Source organism: Vanellus vanellus (genome assembly GCF_965231255.1).
Source record: "Vanellus vanellus genome assembly, chromosome: 7".
Taxonomy (NCBI): domain Eukaryota; kingdom Metazoa; phylum Chordata; class Aves; order Charadriiformes; family Charadriidae; genus Vanellus; species Vanellus vanellus.
In genome coordinates this window covers 37,432,552-37,457,396 of record NC_138912.1, presented here as the reverse complement: position 1 = coordinate 37,457,396, position 24,845 = coordinate 37,432,552, and the positions used below count along the sequence as shown (strand labels likewise).

The 24,845-nt window shown below is 51.5% G+C and overlaps 1 protein-coding gene across 1 annotated transcript in view; it reads left to right on the top strand.

Annotated features, from left to right (window-relative positions):
- CDH23 (cadherin related 23) overlaps nt 1-24,845 on the top strand; it is a gene marked incomplete at its 5' end in the record, with an annotated part of 203,926 nt that overhangs the window by 69,470 nt on the left and 109,611 nt on the right. Inside the window, 2 exons of the mRNA XM_082486729.1 lie at nt 18,330-18,524; nt 21,251-21,379. Coding sequence (XP_082342855.1) covers nt 18,330-18,524; nt 21,251-21,379 — 324 coding nt within the window. The remainder of the gene's footprint in view (nt 1-18,329; nt 18,525-21,250; nt 21,380-24,845) is intronic.

The following is a 24,845-nucleotide window of genomic DNA, read 5'->3' as shown; positions in this document are numbered from 1 at the left end:
GAATGAAAACGGAGATTTCTGCTGACACTTCTAGGTCCCGAGAGTCGCCGGGGAGAGCAAACACCTTTTTCGGAGGCCTTCTGTACCGCAGCAGATTTTCCTTAAAGACATGGACAAAGTGGTAAACCAAAAAAAAAAACCAACCAAAAACGCAGCCCAACAACCAAATATGGACCAAGAAAGGTTTGACCTCGGGGCCTTGAGCAAGGAATTTCCTGGTCTTGGGTAGTTTTGATGACGATGAAGGTACCGGTGCAGCAACCGTGAGCTTCCTCTCACTTTCCGGGAGGTGGCCCTTTCATTCAGGGGTTACGGTTCAGCCGTCTGGGGAAGGGCAATTGGTTTTAGCCCTCGGGGATTTGTCCCTTTTTCTTTCTAGGTAGAGGAAAGTTGAAGGAAATGGTGATTTACAGCAGTGGGGTTTCCTTCAGCCCCGTCCGCTGCGGCACAGGAGCTGCAGCCATCCCCAACCCCGCAAGAGGTGGCAGGTGCTGTACTTTTAACCTGGCACAAAGTCGCACCTCCAAACCGGGAGGCATTTTGTTATTAAAACAGCACGCCTGGCCGGTGAGGGCTCTCACTTGAACAGAATCCCCATCCTAGTAGAGAATAAATTAAAAAGCCAACTGGCCGCGGCTGCCTGAGGAGCGCCGGGGACCAGAGATAGGGCCAGAAGTCAGATAACAAACAGTGTCCAAAATTGCAGCGCCTGGTGCGAGGCGTGAAATTAAAACCTTTTCTGCCTCCTCCTGCACGCCGTAACGAAACGGCTCCTGCCACACTCTGCCGCCACCAGGAGTGAAGAGGAGAATAATTAAATACGTGGAGATTTTTGCATCCGAGGGAAAGGATGATGCTTCTCTGCCCTGGACCTCGCTGCTTTGGTCCTGCAGCCGGGTTAAAGCCGCAGGAGGGAGGGTCTGCGGGCTGCCCCGCTAAGCTGCCTTTCGACTGCCTCTGCTACCAGGAGGTGGGAGGGATCTGTCTCTTTTTTTCTTTTTTTTTTCCCCCTGTTTTTGTTGCCTTTTCCTCTGGGGTTGCTCCCTCCACCTTCCCCTTTGGGCTCGGCAGCATCTCTGGGATGTGCCGGTGTTGTATCGGCTCTTCTCTCCCCAGACCTCGCAGGCTTTCCAGCCCTCGGGAAGGACGTTTCTTTGGAGCTACCACCCAGGAGTGATAGAGAGGGCAGCACTTTTTAATCAAAGTTACATTAGGTGAAGCTTATATTATTCACTCTGCTTTATTGCAGCTATTTTTACACGGGGGTTAGAAGTTAATACCACCCAGCGAGCCTGGTTTTGCTGGATTCTGGCAAGCACCGAAATCCATCAGCACATCCAGACAGAGTAGGAAAGAGCCCAAGCAAATAATAAACTCGCTAGCTGAGCTGGAAAAAAAAAAAAAAAAAAAAAAAAAAAAACAGTCGGAAAAACCAAACCTTTTAAAAAAAAAAAAAAAACAGACCCTCGATAATAGAGGTTCTGGTCTGGAGGGGCAAAAACCAGCCAGGACCATCAGCTGTAATCAGCAGAAGGGTTGAGCTTTTGTAATCAGCGGAGAAAGGGGAACGGGAGCCGTAGCAGGAGGGCTCGGAGGGCTGTGGTGTGGCAGGGTTGGGTTTTTCCTGCCTTGGCAAAAGAGCCTGACCCTCTCCCGGTCACCGTCCGCAGCCACGGTCGTGTATGATAAGGCTTAGTCTGATTCCGCCGGAGGGATGTCAGCGCTCGGGAAACGGCTGTTGACTGCAGCCAATGTCTCAAAGCGAAAGGTTTCAGCAAATAAGGCTTTGTAGGGTTGTGTGGATTTTGGTGGTTGTTTGGGGTTTTGTGGTGTTTTGTTTTGTTTTTTTTTTTTCTCCCCCCCAGGTAATGCCAAAGGTTTAAGCCGTGCTAATTCCTTGGCCCTGGCAAGGATGCTGGCAGAGCTGGCATCTCCTCTGCTGGTTGGCAAAAAGACGTCATGAACTAAGAGAGGGAAGGAGGGATTTGTCCCTGTGTTTCTAGAAAAGGGCCAAAACGCAGCTTTTTTTCTTTCTCCTTTCCTTTTTCTCTTTCTCCTTTGTCACTTTTTTCCTGTTCTTTAACGTAGAGATCCCTTGCTGGAACGTGCTTTTCACACCGGTGCTTTCTGAGCCTTTTACTGGTGTATTATCCCCGTGGGAGATGCTATGGTGAGGCTGTAGGACCCAACTGCCTTGGCCCTTGTGATGGGTCCTAGGGGCGTTCAGAGATAGGGGCTCCTTAAAAAAAAAAAAAAAAAAAACCAAAAAAAAAAACAAACAAACCCCAGCCCAACCCAATATTGAGTGCTTTTATAATAAAATCCCAGCTATTTAAAAAAAAAAAAAAAAAACCAAAAAAACCCAAAAAAAACCAAACACTGAAAAGCTGCTTGGCACAATTCACGTCCCCGATGGATCGCTTTGACCTCTCTTCCGTTGCGACTTCGCAGTGCGCTCGGTCGCTTCTTCGGGCTGCATTGCAAAGGCTGATCCCTTTGGCAGCGCTATTAGAAATTAAAGAGAAAAATTGTTCGCCTTAACGTAGAGTTATGAAGCCTCGGGCAGATGCACAGGATTGCGGCAAAAAGCGCCGTCCTTGCCCCAAAAGCTGATAAGAGCAGCAAGAGGGGAGCGAGGGGGCAGCCACGGCCCATTGGCGCTGAGCAAGGAGCTTGGGGGACACCTGTGCTGCTGGTGGCTGGGGATGTTCCCGCTGGGCTGGGGACAGCTTCAGGTTGTGTTGTAACGTGCCAAGCGGAGGGCGGTTTGGTTTTTGCTACCATCCCTCCCAAAACTGAGGTTAGGGAGTAGTTTGAAGGGGAACCCGGTGGGTTTTTGAGCGGTTGGAGAGGCTTTCTCTTGACCGAGGGGGAGGTTTGAAAGCCTAACGATGCCAAATGCAGCCCAGGACTGCAGAGGACAGGATTGCTGGAGCTCAAGGAGCTTCTGAGGGAGACAGGAGGCTTTAGGAGAGGGCTCTCAAGGCGAGAGGTAAAGCCCATGCTGTTCCCCTAGTGTAGAAGCCTTCAAGGATATCCTCTGGAGCTCTCATGGAGCGTGTGGACAATTTAGGATGATGTTTAATGTAGCATTACTGAGCTATGGGTATTATAATGACTTGCTTGTACGAAAGTTTATCCACAAAGCTTTTCTGCAAGCAGAGAGGCACCAGCGTGCCCCTGACAAAGGTCTGAAGCCTCGTTAGGGCAAAAAGCGCGATGAGCAGAGCTGAGGGGAGGAGGCAGGTCTAGGAGAGCATAAGGAGCATCCCTTTGGAAAGTCCTGGGCCAATGGTCCTTCCGAAGAAGAGAAGGGAAAAACGAGGGGAGCCTCACACAGTAACTGCTTTGTGCTCCCGTGAAGAGTAACGTGCAAGGGACAACGAGCTTGTGGCCACGTGGCTCATGCTTTCTTCTGCCACAGCTAGATCTACCCAACAAGGTCTTTTACGGAAGGCAGGCATGGATGTATCTCAGGCCAAGTGCTCTGGGTGGGACTTCATGCCTCCAGCTTCAGCCTGGAAATGAACGGCATGAAAGAAAAATGGATCTTTTTTGGCTTACTCCTGGCATCAGGGCCAAGCGTGGTGGTTCCTCCACGTGGCAGTGGGGGCACATCGCCATGTCCCGACACGCAGGTCGCGGCAAGAGAGAGGCTGGGAGGGAAGTGTCTAGGTCAGTCTCTGAAAACCTGTCCTGGTGTTTCTGGGTGTTTTGCATTGCTCTCGGGGATGAGAGGTTTAAGGAATAAGAGAGAAAAGGAGAAAGTTGTTATTTTTAATATGAGGATGCATCTAAGCCATGTCCAACATGACTGCTTTTGTGAATCCACTTGGTAAGCTGAGGTTTTGAAAACTGTCATTAGAATTAAGCTGTTTGTGCTGTGACTCAACCGATGAGGCGACCAGCCCTGACTACGTCCCGTGCCGACGTTCCTGCCGTACCACGCTCTGCCTCCACCGCCTCGTTGCAGCCCCAGGCTTTGCCGTGGCTTGAAAGGTCTCTCCAGCTCCCAGTGGGGTTGTTCTTTGGGGATTTAGAGGCAAAAATAGCCGATTTCATTCCTTCGGTAGCGCAACGCCGTTCATCGCGCCAGGAGAAGGTATTTAAAGTGTGCAGTTCCTCCGGGATATCGACTTGGCACGGGTACCTGCACACTTTGGGGCCACCTCTTCAAAAGCAGCTCCTCCAGCCTTCGTTTAAAATGGGGACACCGTGTGTCAGAGCAGGAATTGGTGTGCTGTGCTTTGGTGGTGGGGGTTCGTCATGTCTTAGCCATGTAAACGAGGGGTGGTAATGTCATTCCCTAAGTACAGCCGACGCCGGGATCGTTTAGCTTATCCCCATCTTCAGACTTTATAAGTACAATGAGTTGGGTCTGTGCTGGCTGATGGCATTCCTGGTGTAACAGCATCGTGCCGAGTAGGGTGCGCTGCGCTTCTCCCCTGGGGGCTGCTTTTTTGCCAAAATGAGTCACCTGAAGGTCTTCAAGGTCACGCCTGGAGGTTGAGGTTGACCGGTGCCTGTCCTGATATGCCTCATTCAGATTTTGGAGTCGGCCAAAGGAGAGCTTGGGGCACGTCGAGGGTTGCAGAGCACACACCTTAGATTTGGAGCTGTTTGCCTTCGCTGTCCTGGGGGGACAGGGATGGGGAGAGAAGCTTAGGTGGGCTTAGAAACTTGAGCTCACCTAAGGCTGAGAGACAGCAGGTCCCTGCCGGACATCGGTGATAAGCTTCGGATGGTGATGACAAAGAGGTGAGAAACAGCGAAAGAAGAGAGGGGAAGCGCTGGTTTATTTGCAATTGCTGTGAGTTCTGGTTAATGTTTGTAACCAATAAGCCAGTGATGCTTAAGAAACAAAGTTGAGCCAATAATCCATTTTCTCGGCTGTGAGTGAGGGCAGAGGAGAACCGAAGTGACCCACGTGAAAAGAATAGGCTTAACCCCATTGCTCAGGTGAGGTTCGGGGGGATTAAGCTGGATTTGCGCCTGTTTCCCACCGCCCAGGTGGTGCCCTGAGCCGAGGGGTTTGGGCCTCGAGTGAATGAAGGGAATTCCAAAACATTGCTCCTTTAATTCGCCCAGATGTGCCCAGCAATGCAGCCGGTGAGCCCGAGTCTTCTGGGAAAAATCCTTTTCAGCAGGAATACTGTTAGAGGAGGAAAAGGCACAACGTGAACGCAATCATCCCAAGCCGACGCACCGAGATGGCGGCCTGCGTTAAAGCAAAGCAAAGCCGATAGAAAAGAACCCAAAAGTTGAGCGATTCGGAGAGCTGTATTGCCACAAACGAGCCCTCTATGTTTTAATCCCAGCTCGGGGCGGGGGGCGCGTTGCTGACGGGGAGAGGGGAAGAAATGATGGAGAACTGTGAACCGAGAAGACGGCATCTCGGAACAAACGCTTTTCGGAGCCGCCTTTTCCCCATCACCCGCGTGGAAGGTGCCGCTCCCAGCGGTGGGAGCGGATCTGTCCATCCTTTCCTCAGGGTAGGATCGAAAACTTTTAATTTAATGCCGAAAAAAAGAAAATAATAAAAAAAATGACAGTGCCAGTAAATTTACTAGGGGTGCGCGATGCTTTATAACTTCCCCCACCTGTAGGTAGAGGCAAGGATCGCTTGCCTCTCTGTTCTGTCCTCAAGAGGCCGATGACTTTATTGGCCCTTTTCGCGCTAATATTGCTTTTCCACTTCCCAAATAACTGCTGGGGGGGGGTTGGGGGGAGTCTGCGTGGTTAGCATAGTCTCAGTAAATTCAGAGCATCAGTCCTCAGTCCCTGTTTGGCTGTGAAGGATGCTCTTTTATTATTCCAGAGCTGACCACGAGGGTCCGGTCTGACACGAGGTGCTTTTTCCCTTTACAAACTTTGCCGCGTTCCCAATTTTTCTCTCCTTTTTGAGGCAGGTTGGCTCCTGATGCTCCGTGCATCCTGTGGGAGTTTATTCACCACGTTAACCTCCGGGCTCTCGCACAATTTTTCCTGCCGGCACTGCTGGCTGAGGTCTTCGCCTCTGACCTTCCCAGGTGGGAAAAAACCTTATTGTCGTAAGAAGGTGTGGAAAAAAAAAAAAAAAAAAAAAAAAAAAAAGAAACAAACCCAAAAAAACCCCAAACAAAACCTAAATGTGTTGTGCAGAGTGAGAGGAGCATCTTCTGCTTGTAGCAGAGGGCAGGCTCTGTCCTGAGGGTGCCTCATCCCCAACGCGGGCAGGTGGCATCGATGGGGACAGTGACACAAAGCTGCTCTGCGCCTGGGTGCAGCGCTAAAGCACGCTTGGGAGTTCTCGGGTGAAAGCAGGTAAAACTGGGGGGGGTTGTGTGTTGATAAAACCCGTTTTTCATAGCGTGCGTGCCGGCAGAGATGAGTTTGGAGCCTGTGGTGCGTACGCCGTACCTTACGCTGGGTGAACTGGGAGAGTCGATGCTTTCCTTCCCGTTTCTTCCTCCTTTGGGCCGTTAGATTTCCCATCCTTATTGTGTGTCTTAATTAGCTCGCTCTAGCTCTAGCAGGGTTTTCCTGCTCCAGATGTTCAAGGACAAGTCAGTAAATCTTCATATATTGTATTTAAGATATATATATATTCCCCCACGTGTTCCTTTGCCTGCTCTTTCTGCCTGTTAGCGCCGTGGAGGTGGTGGGAGACGGCAAATTGGGGTGCTAGCTCTCGTGGGAGAGTGGCATCCTCATTGCTGGAGTGCCTCCGGGGGGGGGGAACCGGGAACCATGTCGCGACATGGCCCGACGGAAGCGCTTCGCGCTGGAGTTTGCTCTTTTAACACGAGCGTTTCAGCAAGAGCGAAGCCCGACGAGGAGACCTGAGCTGAACTGTTATCGATCCCTCCTCCGGTAATAAAGCCATCCACAGGAAGACAGGGAAATATTTTATGTATTTATTTATTTATTTTTTGATTCGGCGCAGCTGTATGGATTTTGCCCTGGCTCGCGTTGAGCGCGATACCTGTCCGCGGGCTGCTGCAGAGGCTCTCGCTGGAGTCTCTTTTTTTGATGGATCTTTGGGACCTACAAATCCCAGACTTCAAAGAGAGGTTTTTCGCTCTTATTTTTCCCAAGGACGGATTACTCGCTCCACCTGTGGTCAGAAGCGGAGCCGCTCAGTGCCGCGAAAGGCGCTTTTAGCTTTTCTACCAGAACAGGGGGCTAAATAAGCAGTAAAATAAATAAATAAGGTGGTAAAGCGGGCAGGTGTCTATCTGCCCGGCTAAAATGGCAGCGCAGGAGATGGAGGAAAGAAAGGTGATCCTTTTTACAGGACCACACGTGCCAAATGAGAGGGTCTTTCGAAGCCTCGAGATGGTCATTGAGCGCGTGGGGGGAATAAGAAGAGGTAGCGAGAAGCCCTGGCGGTGAGTTGATGTGAAAGCAAATCCCAGTTTCTCCTTGGCCAGCTGGGTTGGCCACTGGGTCCTCCTCCAAGGTGGCTCGAGAGACAGCTACCGGGCTGGGATGGCGCGAACAGATAAGCATCTACAGATTGCCCGTATATATTTGCTGTATGCTTTATAAATGAACGCAACAGCTAATGATTCGTGGCTATTATTTGAAGGGCCCCACTGTTACAGATTTATTTGTCATCTCTTGTAATAACGCCGATGATAATGAATTCATTTGTATTAATGCGGGTGTCGTGGACTTCCGTTGATATTCCGCATTAATTAATGTACCATTAAAAGAAAGTGTCACCCAATTAATATCAAGTGGAAGCGGTGCTGCCAGTGTCCTGTCGTTAGGGTTCCATTTGTAATGCATTGTATTAACGCTCTGCCTTAATGGAAGTCATTTGCAATCCGGAGCGTCACCCCATGGGCTCCCGTGGGGGTACCAGTTTGCAGCGAGGGTTACCCAGATGAAGCAACGGGGACAAGCTGCCGTTAAGAGTAACCCTCGTTACTGCCTCGTTACCGCTCCCGTCCTCCCCGGCTCCAGCACGGAGAGCTGCCGGAGGTTGGTGTGCTGCTACCAGCCGTCCTTCATCCCCAACTTAAGGGCCAGTGCGTTAACTCAACCCACCGCGGTGACCTCTCCCTGGGTTGAGAAAGTTGAAAGTCAGTAGCGACCTGCAAATAAAATGGGATGTAAAAAGTGCGGTATCACCCCCCCCCCCCCCCCAAGCAGAAATTGGAAGAGGAATTTCTTCCCTTGGTTGGTTGGTTGGTAGCGGTAAACGATACCGGTGACTTGATTTTGCCGCTGAATTGTAATATTGAGGGAAAGGATAGCGGAAAGTCTTCTGCGGCTCAGGGCTGCCTTCGCTTCCCTGGACAAACCCCGCCTCTGCCAGCGCTGAGAGCAGAGGGAGGATTGGAGAGCTTGACTGTGGCCACCTGGACCCGCCGGGTCCGTGCCCACCGTCTCCAGCAAGATTACAGCCCGAGGGGTGCCGGGCCATCTGCGGTGTATGCCCTTGCAAAAGCGGGGGGAGATGGCTCCGAACGCCCTCTTCCAGCAGGAAAAAAAACGCACCAGCAGGAGGGAAGCGGTGCCGTGGAAGCCAGGAGCCTCTCCGACTGCCAGGTTTTCGCCTTCTCGGTGTTTGCCTCTGACTTTCAAACGTCTCGTTAGACCATCTCGGGTTTCCCATCTGCCGTCTCCGAAATTGGGACTGAGAGGATAGCAGCCCAGGTAGGGCAGCGCGGGGCTGCTTCCCAACCCTTGCGCCGGTCCTGCCCGCCTCCTCGAAGGCTGGAGGTGGATAATGGGCAGAAATGGGAGAGAAACGCGGCTTGGCCAGCAGGATTTGGCCGCGGGCGCCGACTTAGTGAAGTGGCGGTTGCTTCGCCGTCCTTTTCTTCTGTCCCCTCCCAGGGCAGTGGGAAACAGTCGGTGATCCCCCTTCCTAGGAGAGCTGTATTTTTATCGTTCAGATATAGGACTCTGTAATTTTTTTTATTTTTATTTTTTTTTTATAACGTGAAAGTACAGATATTGGTTCAAAGCAGTTGCCAGCAATTTGCTGGGTGTCGATGGGCTGCGCCCTTTGTTGTTTACCCATCTCCCAACCTCTCCGCTTTTACCTTTCCGGATGATTGGTAAAAACGTCAAATAACGGGAAAAGACTTGCAAGCTCCCAGCAAGAAGCCATTAAAAAAAAACCACACTCGCTTGATAATATTCCGTGTTTACGATGGCACTTTGAGGGCTGCATGCTAGCTGACGGTGTTGGGTTTGAATTATTCGGTGTGTTAATCAACTTCACAGCGCACCAAGTCATGCGGCGTAGGGAAGATGATGTACGTGACTTTGATTCTGTCGCCCTTTTCCACCCAAGACTGTTGGCCGGTAGAAAGATGAGAGGGAGAGAATAGAGCGGGATCTATCGTCTGTCAGTCTTGTGGGAAGTGTTAATGGTGCCGCTTCCCTTTAATTCCCTATCAGCCGAGGGCTACGCTGAGGTTTTCGTTATTTCACCTGGAGTTGATGTGGCTGGGAGGTCTGAAGTCACTTCCGTTGAAGAAGTCCTGTTGGTTGGGCCCCCGGGCTGCCAAAAAACAGCAGGAACGGTCCCGCCGAGCGCCTCGGCCATCGCCTTTAACTCTCTGTGGTAGGAGCTACCAGCCGTATCTCGTCTCATAGAGCTCTTCCCCACCACAAGAAAGACATTGAGGCGCTGGAGCGTGTCCAGAGAAGGTCAACGGAGCTGGTGAGGGGTCTGGAGCACATGTCTGATGAGGAGCGGCTGAGGGAACTGGGGGTGTTCAGCCTGGAGAAATGGAGGCTGAGGGGAGACCTTCTCGCTCTCTACAGCTCCCTGCAAGGAGGGTGTAGCGAGGGGGGTCGGTCTCTGCTCCCAAGTAACAAGTGATAGGACAAGAGGAAACGGCCTCAAGTTGCCCCAGGGGAAGTTTAGATTGGATATTAGGAAGAATTTCCTTACCGAAAGGGTCATCGGGCATTGGAAGGCGTTACCCAGGGCAGTGGCGGAGTCCCCATCCCTGGGGGTATTTAAGGGTCGTGTAGACATAATGCTGAGGGACGTGGTTTAGCGGTGGGCTTGGCAGGTTAATGGACTAGATGATCTTACAGGGCTTTTCCAATCTAGGAGATCCTGTGATTCTGTATGGTGCTTTTCCTCCCCTCGCTTTCTCTTCCAACTACAACCCCGTCCTGGATGAGCGCTTGCGCCGTGCGGCCACTGTCGCTTCCTAGAGCGGCGAGCAGGGGGGTGACAGGTCCCGCTTACTGCGTCACTGCCTGGAAAGGACAGCGGCCAGAGCCAGTTGGGAAGTTATAAATAAGAGGAGGAACGTTGTGGGCTTCTTTATTTTCTTCTTTGCGTTTCCTTCCTCTCCCACCTGCCCTCTCGTGCCTCTCCTGGGTTTGCCCCTCGAGCCACGCTCTGCGGAAGCGACGGGTGCCACCGAGGGGAGGTGACAGAGCCGCTGTGCCTCCAGCTTGTGGGGACGCCGTGCCGTAGATCACCCATCCCAGCCCTGTGCTGGTAAGGACAGAGTTATCGTCGGTGGGAAACAGGGCAGCTCTGGGCTGGAAAATGCCAGCAGCTTTATCCCGTGGGATACCAGAGCATCCTCTCCCATCCATGCCCTGCTCGCCCTCTGCCCGCTGAGCGCCGTTGTCCTGCCAGGGCGGCCGATTCCCCGCCAGGGTGGGGATGTGTCGGCCGTGAAGAAGGGAGCTCAGCTCTCCGTGCCGTTATCCGGGCGCTAATTCAGCCTCTGGCTCCAGCAGCGCGTCTATTCCAGCTGTGTTTATGGTGTTTTCAAAAGCCCTTCAATTGAATTATAGCTCTGCGGTGGCCGTTTGCCAGTGTCACCCGATAATGAGGGAGGTCACTTAATAGAGAGAGCAACAAGAGATACATATTAACGAGAGCTGATTGAAAGGTGGGGTGAATTTCAGCAACAAAAAAAAAATAAAAAAAAAAAAAAAAGAAAATTATCAGGTTTTAAAATCAAACTTTGAAATTGGAAATTGCTTGGCTCGGGCCAGCGGTAATGCAATTAATAAATGTAATTAAAAGTGTAATAAAGAATAGGGGAATTGGGAAGTCTGCGCGCATCCGTGCGAGCGTGGGAGGGACCCAGCCTGGTAGTGGGGCTCTTCTGAGCCGCAGCCTGGGGAGGGAACCCAAAACCTGGGGATTCTTTATCCTCTCGGCACGGCTTGGAAGAGGGGCTGGTGCTCATTCTGCCTCTGCAGCTTTTTTTTTTTTTTTTTTTTTTTTGCGTGCAGCAAACGAAACCCGGATGGGAATAGGTGACTTAAATCCATCCCGGGCAGCCCAGGGAGGAGTGAGCCGGGATTTCAGCGGTAGTAAGCGGAGCACTTGGATTCAGCATCAGCTCTGTTTCACGGCGCCTCTGGGATGCCCTGCCTTGAGCAGGAGGCATCGAACCCCCTTTCCTGCCCTGCGATGAGTTGGGATGGGCAAAAACCCCTTTGACTCGAGCAGAGGGGGATGTCTGAGGTGGCTTTTAGCGGAGCACAAAGCTCCTTTTTTTTTTTTTTTTTTTTTTTGTCTTGTCTGCCCTGAAAAGAGCCGCCAGGAACAGCAGCAGGGAATTATTTAAGAGTAATAGGTTGACCTGCGATATAACGGGAGCACGAAGCAGCGAAGCATCTCCTGATGGGAGCGGTCGGCTCCTGCCTTGATGGCAGGGACAGCGCGGGGAGGGGGGGTGGGGGGTGGAAAAAAACCCACCAGGAGCCTGAAAACAGGGCTGGCGAGACGGTTTCGGTGCTCCAGCCCTCGTGCCCATCGCTGTGTGCCCCCCGGTCCGTTTGCGTCTCCTCCTCTCATCCCGTCGACCTTCCGACAGCTGTTCGGCCAGATTGCCTGCCGTTTTTCCGCATTATTTGCATGGGGTACGGCAGGCGCGCATCCGCATCCTAATCATCTCTTCCCGCCTTCTGCTGGGTGACTTTGCCCCGGGAGGGTCAGATGGAGGTCCTCTACGTGGTCAGCCACCGGAGACGGGCAGTTGGTTTGGAGGGGGACCATCCCCAAATAAACCCGAATAATTCTTTCTAGCGCCCAAGCGAAGCCTTGTAGGTTGGGAAGGTGGATGTTTTTAAGGGAAGGGAGTAGCAGAGGAATTAACTCCCACATCTCCACCGCTTCATCTCCCACCTTTACGTCTATCTGACCCCGCTGTGAAAAAAAAAAAAAAAAAAAAAGTCGGAGCCACGTATTTTCCCCCCCCATCCTTCACAGCCCTTTGCCCGCGGGGCGGCCGGTGTCGGGCCGGTTAGACGAGACGGATGGATCAAGGCACGTCAGAGGTGTTGGCGGCCCGCGGCCCGTGAAATGGTTTCGCTATGGTGGAAAGCTCGGGAAGGCGGCGTGCGAATCTCGCTCCGTTAGCGGGGCGAGTGGCGGTCTGGCAACCGGAGGGGGTTTATACGCTCTGGGAGCAGAGCGGACGTCGGCTTTTCTGCCAAACAGCCTTTTCTCGTTAGTCCTGCGTGGGGAGGAAAAAAAAAAAAAAGAGCTCATGCATAGCTTTATATGTGCCTTAAAAATTGTTCCCCCCCCCAAAAAAAAAAGTTTTCCTTGATTTGAGGAGGCGGTGTTTTGTTTTCCCCTCCTCACCCAGTCCGTCTCTGGTCCTCATTGTGTTGGCGTGGTCCTGATGCTGCTTTGGTCCTTGGTGCTTCTCCAGCTCCAGCCCTTGCCCCAGCAGAGCTGATCCTGCAGCCCTCGGGGAACGTTCGGTGGTAGACAAGAGAAGATCGTACTCCAATATTTTTAGGGAGCTCTGCCTCAGCGCCACTCCTGTTCGGCTGTGGAATCTGCCCGGGAGGGCACGTGGCACCTCCAGAGGCTGCGTCTCCTCCTGGTCGCAATCCATCTCGTATTGCCGCCTCGCGTCGGAGCAGCATCCACCAGAAACTTTATTACTATAAAATTTATTTTATACTGATTTATTTATTTTTATTATATTTTATAGCAGGACTCGCAATAAGATGTTAAAGACTATAGGTGCGGCCGGAGCGCGAGGTGTGAATATTTTAAAATTTCAAATTTTAATATTTTAATTTTTTTTCTGATGACCTTTTCTTCATCCCTTTTGCGGAGAATATTGTAAAAGGCTTTGGTGTCCCCGTTGTCAACGTGCCGGGGTTAGAGCAGGGCAAGTCCGTGTCTGGTCGCTCGTGCTGGAGGGTGGCACGGGAGGTGACAGCCCTGGCCAGGGGGAGGTGTTTGCTGCGGTGGGCCATGGAAGGGTCCGTAGCTATGAGAGCTTTTGGATGGAAAAACAACTTCTTTCTGGTCGCTCGAAGGCGCGTGTTGCCTTGTACTGCTGTGTTGGTGTGAGAGGCATAAGGTCTTGGTCTCTCCTTTGCCACCTCCTTGTGCAGCAACAGCCCTTCGTGGGGGTTTTCGGGTTGTTCATACCGTGTTTTCATCCAGGTTTATCTCCGCTGTTGGTAATCCACTGAAACAGAGTAGTCTCACGATGGTTAGAGATTTTGGCTCTTGTAGCTCTTTGCTTTTGGTTTTGCCTTCCCGGTGCTTTGGGTAGCCCCGTGTCAAACACGCTATTACCATCCCACGTTTCTTTTGGGCAGGCGGGACCCCAGAAATTTCTTCCTATACGATTTTTGCAAGAGTTTGCAGCGCTTTGATTCGTTTATCGCGAAATGAAGGACGGCCTGGTTGCCTTGCAACCCTCGCACCGCATCCCCAACCCGGGCGGCTCCGCGGTATTACAGCCGGTTCACCGCAGACCTCTCCCTCTTGGACCCTCCTTTGACAGAACGAGAGGGAATGGCTTCAAGCTCCAACAGGGTAGGTTTAGACTGAACATCAGGAAAGAATTTTTCACAGAAAGAGTGGTCGGGCATTGGAATAGACTGCCCAGGGAGGTGGTTGAGTCACCATCCCGGGATGTGTTTAAGAGACGTTTAGATGTGGTGTTGGGGGATATGGTGTAGGGGAGAACTTTGTAGAGTAGGGTAGATGGTTGGACTCGATGATCCCAAGGGTCTCTTCCAACCTAGACAATTCTATGGTTCTATGACCTGCTTTGGGGGGGGGTTCTGGATGCTGGACCCGCTCCCGCTGAGCTCTGGGATGAAGGATGGGGTACTGGAGATGGGTCGGGAGCGGGTCCTGCTCCTGTTTGCCCTCCTCCTCCTCCTTCGCGGGAGGCATCTGTCTGCCGGTTTATTTTTATCCTGCATCTGCTGGCGTCGTAACAAAGATTTAATGATATGACACAGTTTTGTCACCAGTTCTTTTTTTTTTTTTTTTTTTTTTTTTTTTTTTCCTGTGGTGAGCGGCGAAGCTTCATCGCTGGCTGCTGGAGGGAGTCGAAAGCCTTAAAAATGACAAAATTTGGCGGCTCGTGTAGAAAACTCACCTGTTTGCCACAAGCACCTGTAGGCTGTCATCTGTCTGCATTTCTTTTTTCATTTTCTGGACAGAAAAAGGGAGAATTTGCTATTTTTGCCTGTCGGGAAACTAAGCATAAACCACGATTAATCTTTGCTAAGGAAGAACAGCCACGAGGGACGCGCGGAAGAGTCCTATAAATGGGCCAAATGCTGAAAATGCAGAAAAATGAGTCTCGAGCTGGGCTTTCCAGTTGCATCTCCCCGGGATGTGGCCTCTGCCAGTTATTTACCGCCAAACCCGCAGCCAGCCCGGTCTGTTTATACGGAGGTTTTTTGCTCCATTGTTTAGACGATGGGCCGCGTCTTTTGCGAAATAAAGCCGTGGGCCTCCCGCTGAGGAATATCTTGAGCCTGTTTGACCCCGAAATGGCAAGAGGATTTTAAAGACGTACTTCTTGTGCTTTTTAAAGCAGATGATCTGCAATTCCTCTTGAATTTGAAATTCCTCGTGTCTTGCCTGGGCGTGAACATTGAAGATGAAACCTTTTTTTTTTTTTTTTTTTTTTTTTTTTTTTTGTCTGTTGATATGGGATATTTGCGTCCCACAGTGGGTTTTGCCTTGCCAGAGGTTTTGTGCTTTGTTTGTTGTTTTATTTTCTTTTTTGCTTGAATTTGAGCTGGGGGTAAAACAAGACGTGTTACCCAGAGCGCATCTTACAGGTCTGCATCCTTTGACCTACCTTGGGAATAAAGGCAGGGATTCGGTCGTGAAATTTTCCCACGGACCTGTGCGCTTTGGGCAGTAGCAGAGGTTTCCCCCTCTGCGACCGCGCTTCAAGCTCCTGTAACTCTCTTCTTATGGTCTGGGAGCCCTTCAGCTCCTCTCCTAAATTCACCAGCGCCGGGCTTTGCTCCTTCACCCACCCTCGTGCTCGTGGGTACCCTCTGCCCCCCGCTGCGGTCCTGCCCCTGGGGTTCCTCCCATCCCCTCGGATGCTTTGGCGTAGATGTCCGTGACTGTTTCCCAGCGCCAGCCAGATCTTTGTCTGGAGCCGGTACCAGGCTTGGATGGATTTTGCTATCCTGGCCAATGAAGGGACCGGGTCAGCAAAGCCGTGAAATAAGGATAAAAATAAGGTAGAGCTCAGGCAGTGTGTGCGGGGGGCCGGAGCTGACAGCACCAAAGCTGGTGACCTCCGTGTCCCTCCGGGCAGCTTCTCCTTTGGAAGGACGAGGAGATGAAGTGGCTTCAAAGCCTGCTTTGGGGCTATTGTATGAAATACAATGCGGGGGAAATCAAGCTCTCCTCTTTCACAGCCCCATAATCACGGGTGACCGGAGCGGATTTGCATGTTAAAAGGAGTGGCTAAGGGCACTTAAAAAGCAGAGGAAACATATTCATCACGAATATTATTATTCCCGGGGACAATATACCCCAGACCTCATCCGTGCAACCCCGCATCTACAGTGTGGCTGTCTCTCCCCTCCTCCCCCTATTAATGGTTAATTTGTAATGCTCTTGGTCCTGACATTGATACCCGGGTGGCTCAGGAGGAGGAATTCGAGAAGGCAGTTGATGGAGCGTGCGGACCGCGGCTGTTGAAGCAGTGCCCTGGCGGCAGCACGAGGAGGGATGCGGGATGCTCCGGCGCGAGGAGGGATGCGGGATGCTCCGGCGCGAGGAGGGATGCGGGATGCTCCGGCGCGAGGAGGGATGCGGGATGCTCCGGCGCGAGGAGCGATGCGGGATGCTCCAGCACTGCTCCCGGCTGATGATGGCTTGAGGGGAGGCAGGTAGCCCTAAGAGGGATGGAGAGATGCTCTAGTCCTATCTGAGGAGGCCTCTTGGGCGCGCTCAGGAATCAAAGACCCACCAAAGCTCCCCAAGAAAGGCTGCTCCACCCCAACAAGCCTCCCGAGCTGACTGGTTCCCAGTTCCTGGGCTTTCCAAACGCACAAGCTGGGATTAACGTGCTGTGTGCCTGGCACAGAGTCAGGGGCTTACACGGCAGCAGGGCAGATGTGGGCTAAGCGTGCCAGAAAACGAGCGGTTGTAAGGCAAAGGGTAGCAAACTGCTGGGACAAACGGGCTGGGGAGGCTGTGGCATCTCCATCACTGGGGAGGCTGTAAGGATGGGGATGATTTAGGTGTAGCACGGGGACAGTTTTCTCTTTTGAGGTCACTTCTAGCTATATCTTTTAGGCTTTTATGATTGCTGATCACAAAAAAAAAAAAAAAAATCCCAACCAACTTGAAGGCGCTTTAAAAAAAATAATCCTCCGGCCGTGCCCTGCGAAGCTTTCTTTAGCAGTTTGATTTAGAGACGAGGAGGAAGAAAGCAAATGAAAAATCTCGGTGGGAACTGCGACCTCTCACACTTTGGCAGAAGTGACACTGAAGTAAGGAGAGCGGAGCTTTGCCGGAGCCCGAGGCGAGCTTAGATGTCAGAGCGTCCCCGCGATGGCGTGTGGCTGGGCGCAAGGGCAAGGAGGCGTGAGGGACGTGCGCGGACGAGGGGGACGGAGCTCAGCGCTCCTTTCGGGACCCCGAATATGAGTTGCGGGATGTGCCCTGGGTTCCTCGCTCTGCCCGATGCCAAGCTCGCGGCAAATCCCGCCGCCTGCCTCGAAGGCGAGTTTCTGCTGGCCTGAACCTCGCCGGGGGGGAATTGAGATGCTTTGGGTCTTTCCTGGTGCAATCGCCCAGTATTAAACTGGTGAAATCAGACCTCCGAGCGTGGAGCCCTGGTTTCTAGTGGAGGTGGTGGGCTGGGACGGCCTTTGCAGTGGTTCGCTGCAAGCTTTGTGGTTCCCCCAAAAAAACCTGAAAATGGCTCAGTTCGTTGTTCAGCTTTGGCCAAAGCTCCCCAGAAGGAGAAGCTCCGCTCGGAAGCAGCGCCCCATCTTCTAAGCCCTGCACCTCCTTGAGTCTCCTTTCCCCCTTCCTGATACTTCCCCATGAGCTGAGAACGAATAATTTAATGCGAACGCAGTTAACAAGAAAACGCGGAGGCTTGGGAAGAGGTTTGCAGCACTAATCCGTCTTATCCCCACTGGCCGTAACCGGCCGCTGTCACATCTCGCTTCTGACCTTTGCTGTCTCCCTTTCAAGTTTGAGCTCTTCCTCGACCCTCCACGCGGCCGTGAACGTGGCCCAAAGACCCGGCCTTGCCCAAACGGTGGCCATCCGTGCGTACCTGCAGCCCGGCTCCCCGGCAAAGCCTTTTTGCTCGCGATCTGCGCGTCTGCCTTTAGAGAGAGTGAGAGAGAGAGAGAGAGAGAGAGAAGAATATGCATTTAAGATTTGCATAGGAACTTGCAGCTGTGCCACCAAAAATGGATAATTGTTCTCCCTTCTGTGAAGTTAAACAATAAGAAGTGCCAAACTGCAGTTGCCATTGCTGATTTTTGTGCACTCAGCTGCATATTTTATGCATGTAGATTAGTTCCAGTTTTATGACGGTTTAACTGTTAATGCCTGCGCTAATCGGGCCAGGTTGCAGTTGCTGTGGAAACTATAACTTTGGATTTTACGTAAAGTTCTGCGTTGCATTTAATGCCTTTTTTTTTTTTTTTTTTTTTAAATTTTATTTTTTATTTAATGCCTGGTGGTGAAAACGGAGAGGGAATCGGCGTTGAAAATAAAAGCGCCTTTGGGCAGAAAACAAGTGTCAGCAAAGAGAGTAATTTTTCTGGAAAGTTATGATGGGTGGGAAAATAAGGGTTTGTGATAGAGTGCCATCTTGACCACAGCTGTATAACTATTATTGTAAGGGTGTAACAACTATTATAGCTGCTGCAATACTGTAATAAAGAAAACAGCTGTATAACTTATAAATGTCCTGAAAATACAGGACTGAAGTTCTCGGGTCTGTAGATATTCCTTTAGGCGGGCAAATGGAATCACCGATGTGCGTTTGATGGGAAAACGGGCCGGTGCACAATTTTACCCATTTATTTATTTATTTATTTATTTATTTATTTATTTATTTATTTCTTATTTCCAGAATACACCAGTGGGCACTCCCATTTTCATAGTGAACGCCACGGATCCGGACCAGGGGGCAGGAGGCAGCGTGCTTTACTCCTTCCAACCTCCTTCCGATTTCTTTGCCATCGACAGCGGCCGTGGCATCGTGTCGGTGATACGGGAGCTGGACTATGAAGTGACGCAGGCGTACCAGCTCCAGGTCAACGCGACGGTGAGTTTTTGGGAGGGACTGCAATGGGGAAGGAGCTGCTGCTTGCTTATTTTATTGCCCTCCTCTGGCTTCTTCTCGGGCACATCCAACGTTTTGCACTTGGAGGGGTATTATATCGACGGGGTGCGTTTCGAATCACTGCTGGTGGAGCTCAGCTGCACCTCTCCAGCAGCATCTCACGCATGTCAGGGGCTCGTGCGAAGAGGCGAGCAGCTCCCTTGGAGAAGAGAAGCCAGGACAGGGCATAGAGACCATTAAATTCTCCGGGCTCGTTCCTTTTGCATCACGGCTTATAGCAGGTGGATTCACCTGTGGTAAACCCCCCGACCGTCACTCAGCAAACGCCGAGTTCAGACATCACGAGTTAAAATTTTGGTGGGCAGAGGAGGAGAAACCAAGATCCTAATTACAGTTGATGTCACTGTACAGGGAGGGGAGCCCTGGGACAGGGTCCAGGCGGCCACCACGGCAAATTCCTGCCCTACCCCAATGGGAACCTTCTTTCCTGGTGTCAAATCTGACACGAGCTTGATCGGGAGCACGTGGACGAGGATCACCGCGCAAGCGGGCTGTCTGGTGGCTCCTTTCCCATCTCAGATGCCGCAGAGGAAGGTGAAATTCAGCCCTAGTATATACATCTGTCCAACTGTGCATTCAGGGAAGGGAAACCTTCCCGACCCTTCCAGGCAGCCGGCTAGAGCTCTTGAAGCATGTGATTTAATCAAGATCATTGTCTTGATGCAGACCCGCAAATGTCAGGGGGACGGGGAGGGCCGCGCGGGGCTGCTTTGCTCTGCGCGGCCACGGAGGCCGGGCGCTCGCGGGCTGCTTTTCTTCCACATGTCTGATTCTGGGTTACCTCGAGGCCGCTAGGATGCCACCTCGGTCCCTCCAGCTCCATCTAGCCCCGTATGCCAGGTGGGGTTACCGGCAAAGATAAAATGGGGGCATTAGGTACTCGCTACCCAATACGCCGCTGACTTTTAGTGATTTCCAGCTCAGGCAGTTCAAAGACTTAATATTTAAGTCTCGGAATTGGGCTTGATTGCAGCCGTGGGAATATCTCCTCAGCTCGGTCGCAGGGAGCTGGTAATTTCCAGCAGCGAGGCAACGAGAAAGCCCGGGACAAAGCTCAGCCCGGGAAGGAGGATGAGTTGCGGCAGCGTGGCAAGGAGCTGGAAGAGCAAATGAGGTCTCTTGCCTGCCTGATGACCAGTTTGCCCCATCCGGAGCGGGAACTGGGGTGCTGGTGAATTGGAGGGGGCTGTAAGAAGAGCTGTGGAGCCTTAATTCAAGGCAGGAGACGTTTCATCTCGGGAATGTGGGGCAGAAAGAAGCCGGGAAAGGGCAGCGGGAGGGAACTGGAACTGCGCTCGCTTTTTCAGTGCTATCTGTAGTGTTTTAACGAAAATTTATTTAAGAAGTGAAGGAAAGGGGGGGGGAAAGAAACATTATCTGAAGAAACGGTGGACTTCAACCTGATAACGCTACCAGCAGAGCGCGAGTCAGAAATAAGCATCCATCCAGGCCATAAACGCTGAGGCCTGCAGGTTAAGAGGATAATGTACAAGCTGTGTTGTTGAATACGGTTTAAATTAACATTAATCTGCCGGCAATCAGTCCTTGCCGCTGTTCAGAGCCATTTTGCAGAAGTGTGTGGTAACCTCTAATGGTCGCCTTTCACCACGGCGCTTGATTAGGGGGTAAGGGGAGACTTATTTCCTTCCCTTTGCGGGTTGTCTCTTTGTTCCTGCCCTTTCAGCGACAGGTCGCTTTTGAGCACCCATGGGACGTGGCAGCGGGGCACTGCTGTTGCGTTGGCCGCCGGAGAAGGGTCTTGCTCTGGGAGAGCGCTCGCGTCTCCGTCCTGATGGGTTGTGGCGGGGCGTAAGGGAGATGATGCTCCCGCTCGGAGCGTTGAGGAGTTCAAGGGCCACCGCAGCTTGGCTTGTCCAGGAGGGCGAAGGTTTGCAGTTTATCAGAGCCAAAACCATTAGCCCGGTAGAGAGGGGGTTGCTACTGGGAGGGTGCATCCCGCGGTTCAGGTTTCCACTCCGCCTTCCGTGCGGGAGTTGAGGCGTCCTACGAAACCAGAAGCAGCGCTTGGCACGGGTACCCTCTGCCAAAGCTCGGGGCAGCAAATACAGAAGAGAACAAAGCTGCGAGGGCAACGCAGCCTGGCAGGGTTACGAAGAGCAGTAGAAGCACGAAGGAGCTGGTGGGCTTTGTCGCGTTCCGGATGACGGAGCCCAAGCTGTGCAGAAGCATCGGCGCTGGGGAGGGCGGGAGGGGGGGGATGAGATGCGCTTGGCGTGAGAGTCCGCTGGCAACCACACCTGGGTCTCACGGCGCGGAGGTGCCCCAGGCTGCATCTGCATTAGGAGGGAATTTCTATTTTGAAGCGTGTGTTGAACATCCGCTTCTTTTTCACCCAAAACGCGATGAAAGCTAAATTGGCGCTTGCTTTATTTTAAATGGCTTACGCTGGAACGAAATGCATATTGTATTTCAGCCTAGAGGGAGGTACGGTGGACAATAATTCCAGCAGGTGGCTTGAAAAAGAGATGATTACCTGGACTATTCAGAAATTTTGACCCAACCACAACTGTGAGAGACTTAATGCTGTTGAATAATTCTGTTTTTCTGACAGAAAATCCTTTCTCTCCCCCTGCCAACCCTTGTGTTTGTTTTTTTTTTTTCCTTTTTTTTTTTTTTTTTTTTTCAAGGACCAAGATAAAAACAAGCCGCTCTCTACTCTGGCCAACCTGGCAATCACCATTACAGACGTGCAGGACATGGACCCCATCTTCATCAACCTGCCCTACAGCACAAACATCTACGAGAACTCACCTCCGGTAAGGGCTTCTTCATTCCGATGTCTGTGACCGCGGTGTTGCACCAGGGGGCAAGGGAGGATGGAGCCAGGTTGTGGGACAGAAAGCACAAGGTGTCCCCCAAAAGCTGGAGGAAAACCCCCTCTTTTCAAAGATATTTGTCCGTCCTTCCTTCCTTCCTTCCATCCGTCGTAGGTTTGTCTTGCTCTGCCCCAACGTTTGTAGCTCGGGTGCAAAGAGGAGCTCTGTTTCCACGCTGAAGTGCAAACGCTCTGGATCGCGAGATCCCAACGGCATCCCGCGAGAGGCAAAGCTTTTTCTTTCTGAAACAACATGTTTCAAGCCAGCTCCAAAATATTTTGCTCTTTTTTTTTTTAAAAAAAAAAAAAAAAAAAGAAAAAAAAAAGGGGGGAGCCTAAGCAAGGAGGCTCGGGAAGCCCGAAACCCAAATAAAATATTTTCCTGATTTTTTTTTTCTTAAATGTTATAAAGGCTTTTTGTCGTTCTCAGCACACAGTCACCCCATTTCCTCCTCACAGAGTATATGCCCGCCATTTCTAGCAGAAAAGTTGAAGAAAAGCATAAACCTTCCTGAAATGAGGCAGTTTTGAAAATGCCGGAATCATCAGCCATTTCAGCACTTTGAGCGTTTTTCCCCCAGGTTTTTGCCAAATTGATCCAATCATTTTAGTTCTTCTGAAACTCGGTTTGTCAGCAAACTCGCTGTTTGTGGAAAACGTCTCCCGCTCTCTAAATACAGCGGGGCTTTTTTTTTTTTTCTTCCCCCTCCTGTAGCAGACGGCGGGGGCAGCCTTGGCTTTGGGAGCCGTTGATAACTCTGCTCCCAGCGAGGATGCCCAGGACCTTCATCCCAAGCACCAACCCTCCTCAGCAGCGTCCACCTTCCCGAGGCACAGCTGCGCGTCGCGTCGCTTTGTCTATAGGGCAAATATTTTCGCATACGGATGGAAAAACCTTCTGTCCTAAAATCACGGCGTGGTAGGCATCCATACCACACCTTCATCCCGTAACGCCTCTGGTGCACTGGATCCCAAACGCCCGATGGCTCGGTTCATGCAGCGGTAGAGGGAACTCCAACTTGCTTCACTTGATGCCTTTTTATTCGCTTTGGAGCAAAGTGCTGGCTCTGACGGCACTGGATCGATAGGGCTGAGTCCTACTGTCACAAATCCCGCGGGCAGACAGCACGTTACCTGTCTGCTGGCCCCGCAGATGGCCAAAAAATGGCTTCACGAATTACTTTCATGAAGTGAAAGTTTCAATGAGCTTCAGTGCTGTTGAGATTAAGGAGTATTTCTGTGGCGGGCGGTACGAGCTGCAAAGAAGAAAAAAAACAAAAAAACCCAAAACGCTCCTTAGTTCACCCTTAACTGGGCGGGAAAAAGCCTTACGTGAAATTTTAGAAATGGAAGTGCCACGAGTATCGAAAGTTATGGACCGCATCACCTGCCTGGAGTGACCCGGTATGCAGGAAAGGGGATGTCTCTCAAATTAATGATAGGTACTGAGGCTGGAGCTTAACGATCTCGTTGTGTTGATCCACCGACGTGCATCACAGTTAATCGGAGAACGTACGCCGTTGGCAGTAGGCAAAGCAGCAAATAATTGCTGTGTTAGCTGGAATAGGGAATGATTGAAGGAGCGCACACCAAACTGTGCGCGGTTTTCTGACAGGTTTAGAGATTTTAATTTCTCTTGGCCCCATGTAACGTCTCTGAGGGCATTGAGGCATCCGAGATGGGTAAGTGCCACCAGAGCCACAGTGAAGAGGAAGACTGCTGAACATGGGTAATGCTTTGAGCGGTATTCCCCTCTGGTTTGGATGCAAAGAAGCATCCTTCATGGGAGAAATCTCTGCTGCTGAAAGAAGGATGCGGTTTGCTATTGTAAGACGGGGTTTTTTGTCTCTCCACTGGAAGTCTCCCCATCAGCTCTTGTCCTACCACCCGAGGGAGGCAGCCGCAGCGGGCACTGTCACCCAGCAGATATGTATATGGATGTCTACAGATCCGTATATATCCTTCGCTAACCCGAAAGGGTAACAGCAAATTTGGGTGAGGAGCCTGGGCTTGGCCAACTTGTCCAAAACCAGGCTTCCAGGTCAAACTAAACTGGCTGCAGTGCTTTTTTGGGTGATGGTTACCCTTGCTGTCTGGCCCAGCAGGCCAAAATACCCTCAAGGCACTTCATCCCAGCCCCAAATCTATGGAGCGGAGACTGCTGTTGCTCCGTGCTCAGCCTCTCTCTCTTGCCTCTCTTTTTATCTGCGGTGCACAGCATGTCTGTGTTCCTCTATCAATGTATCAGGCGAGAATACCTCATCTAAAGTGTATACATTACCTAATAAAATCCTTCTTATTTGGGATTATTGCATCAAATTTTAATTTCCTCACTCGAGTAACAGCATGTCAGCCAGCCCGTCAGTGAAGAGCCGATAGAAGGTGAAAAGAGTGGATAAACTGCAGCAAATTACCGCAAACAGATCTCTATCAGCCCTTTGACTGGAATTGACTGGAATTAAGAAGTGAGAAATAGGATTTTTTTTTTTTTTTTTTTTTCCTTCTTTCCCCTGCCGTGGCAGCTTTCTGAAGCGCTCCCCCCTCCTCCTCCTGCCGCAGCGCTGGGCTGTGCTTTGCCTTTCAAGTCCCTAATCCTGTAAGAGAAGAGGAAGAAGAAGAAGAAGAAAAAAAGGGGTGGAGGGGCGCGAGAGGGGAGAGAAGTGCCATTGTAGCTCGTGTTTTTCTCAGGCCGGGATCCGGTAGCATAATTTAGCAGCGTTTTGGGCACATGCTTATTCAGACACTGAGAAGAAAGTAATTTAGTAATTTCTCATCGGGCGGTGGAAGAGGGCCCGGCGGGGAGAGACTTTGCTGTCCCTGGAGGTGTTGTATCTTTTTTTCTTGATGCTGTTTGTCACGCCAGCGTGCCTCAGCCGTCTCTCGCAGGGCATGCGAGTGCCCCAAGGCTGTCTGCAGCTTGGCGGCGTTGTATTTTTCATCCTCGGAGACTGCGGGTGTCTGTCTTCACAGCATCTGTAGACTGGGTAACATCGTTGACGTTCTCCAGACAAGTTGAGAGGGGCTGGAGAAGAGGAGCTCCCCTTGCAGAGATGCCGACGGTCTGATGAGCCCCTACTTTTGGACCTCGGCTGGTGCAGGGGCCAGGCAGCATCGCCGCTCCACTTTGGGGGTGGAAGAGGAGGAATCCACTCGCTAAGAGAGAAGCCGAGGCCTGTGAAAGTGCGCTTTATCCCTCAGGGAGCCATGCCAAGGCAAGAGGAGTGACCAACCCCACCGTTGCTTGGTCCCAAGACCAGCGGTCGTATTCCCTTGCAGTAGCGTGCTGCAGATATATGTCAGGTATCATTAAAACACTTTTAATTCTTCAGCACCATCCCCCTCCTCTTCAAAAACTCCTTGGGTTAAAGAAATAATGTAGAATCAGTGCTATTTTTGCCCTAGAGTCT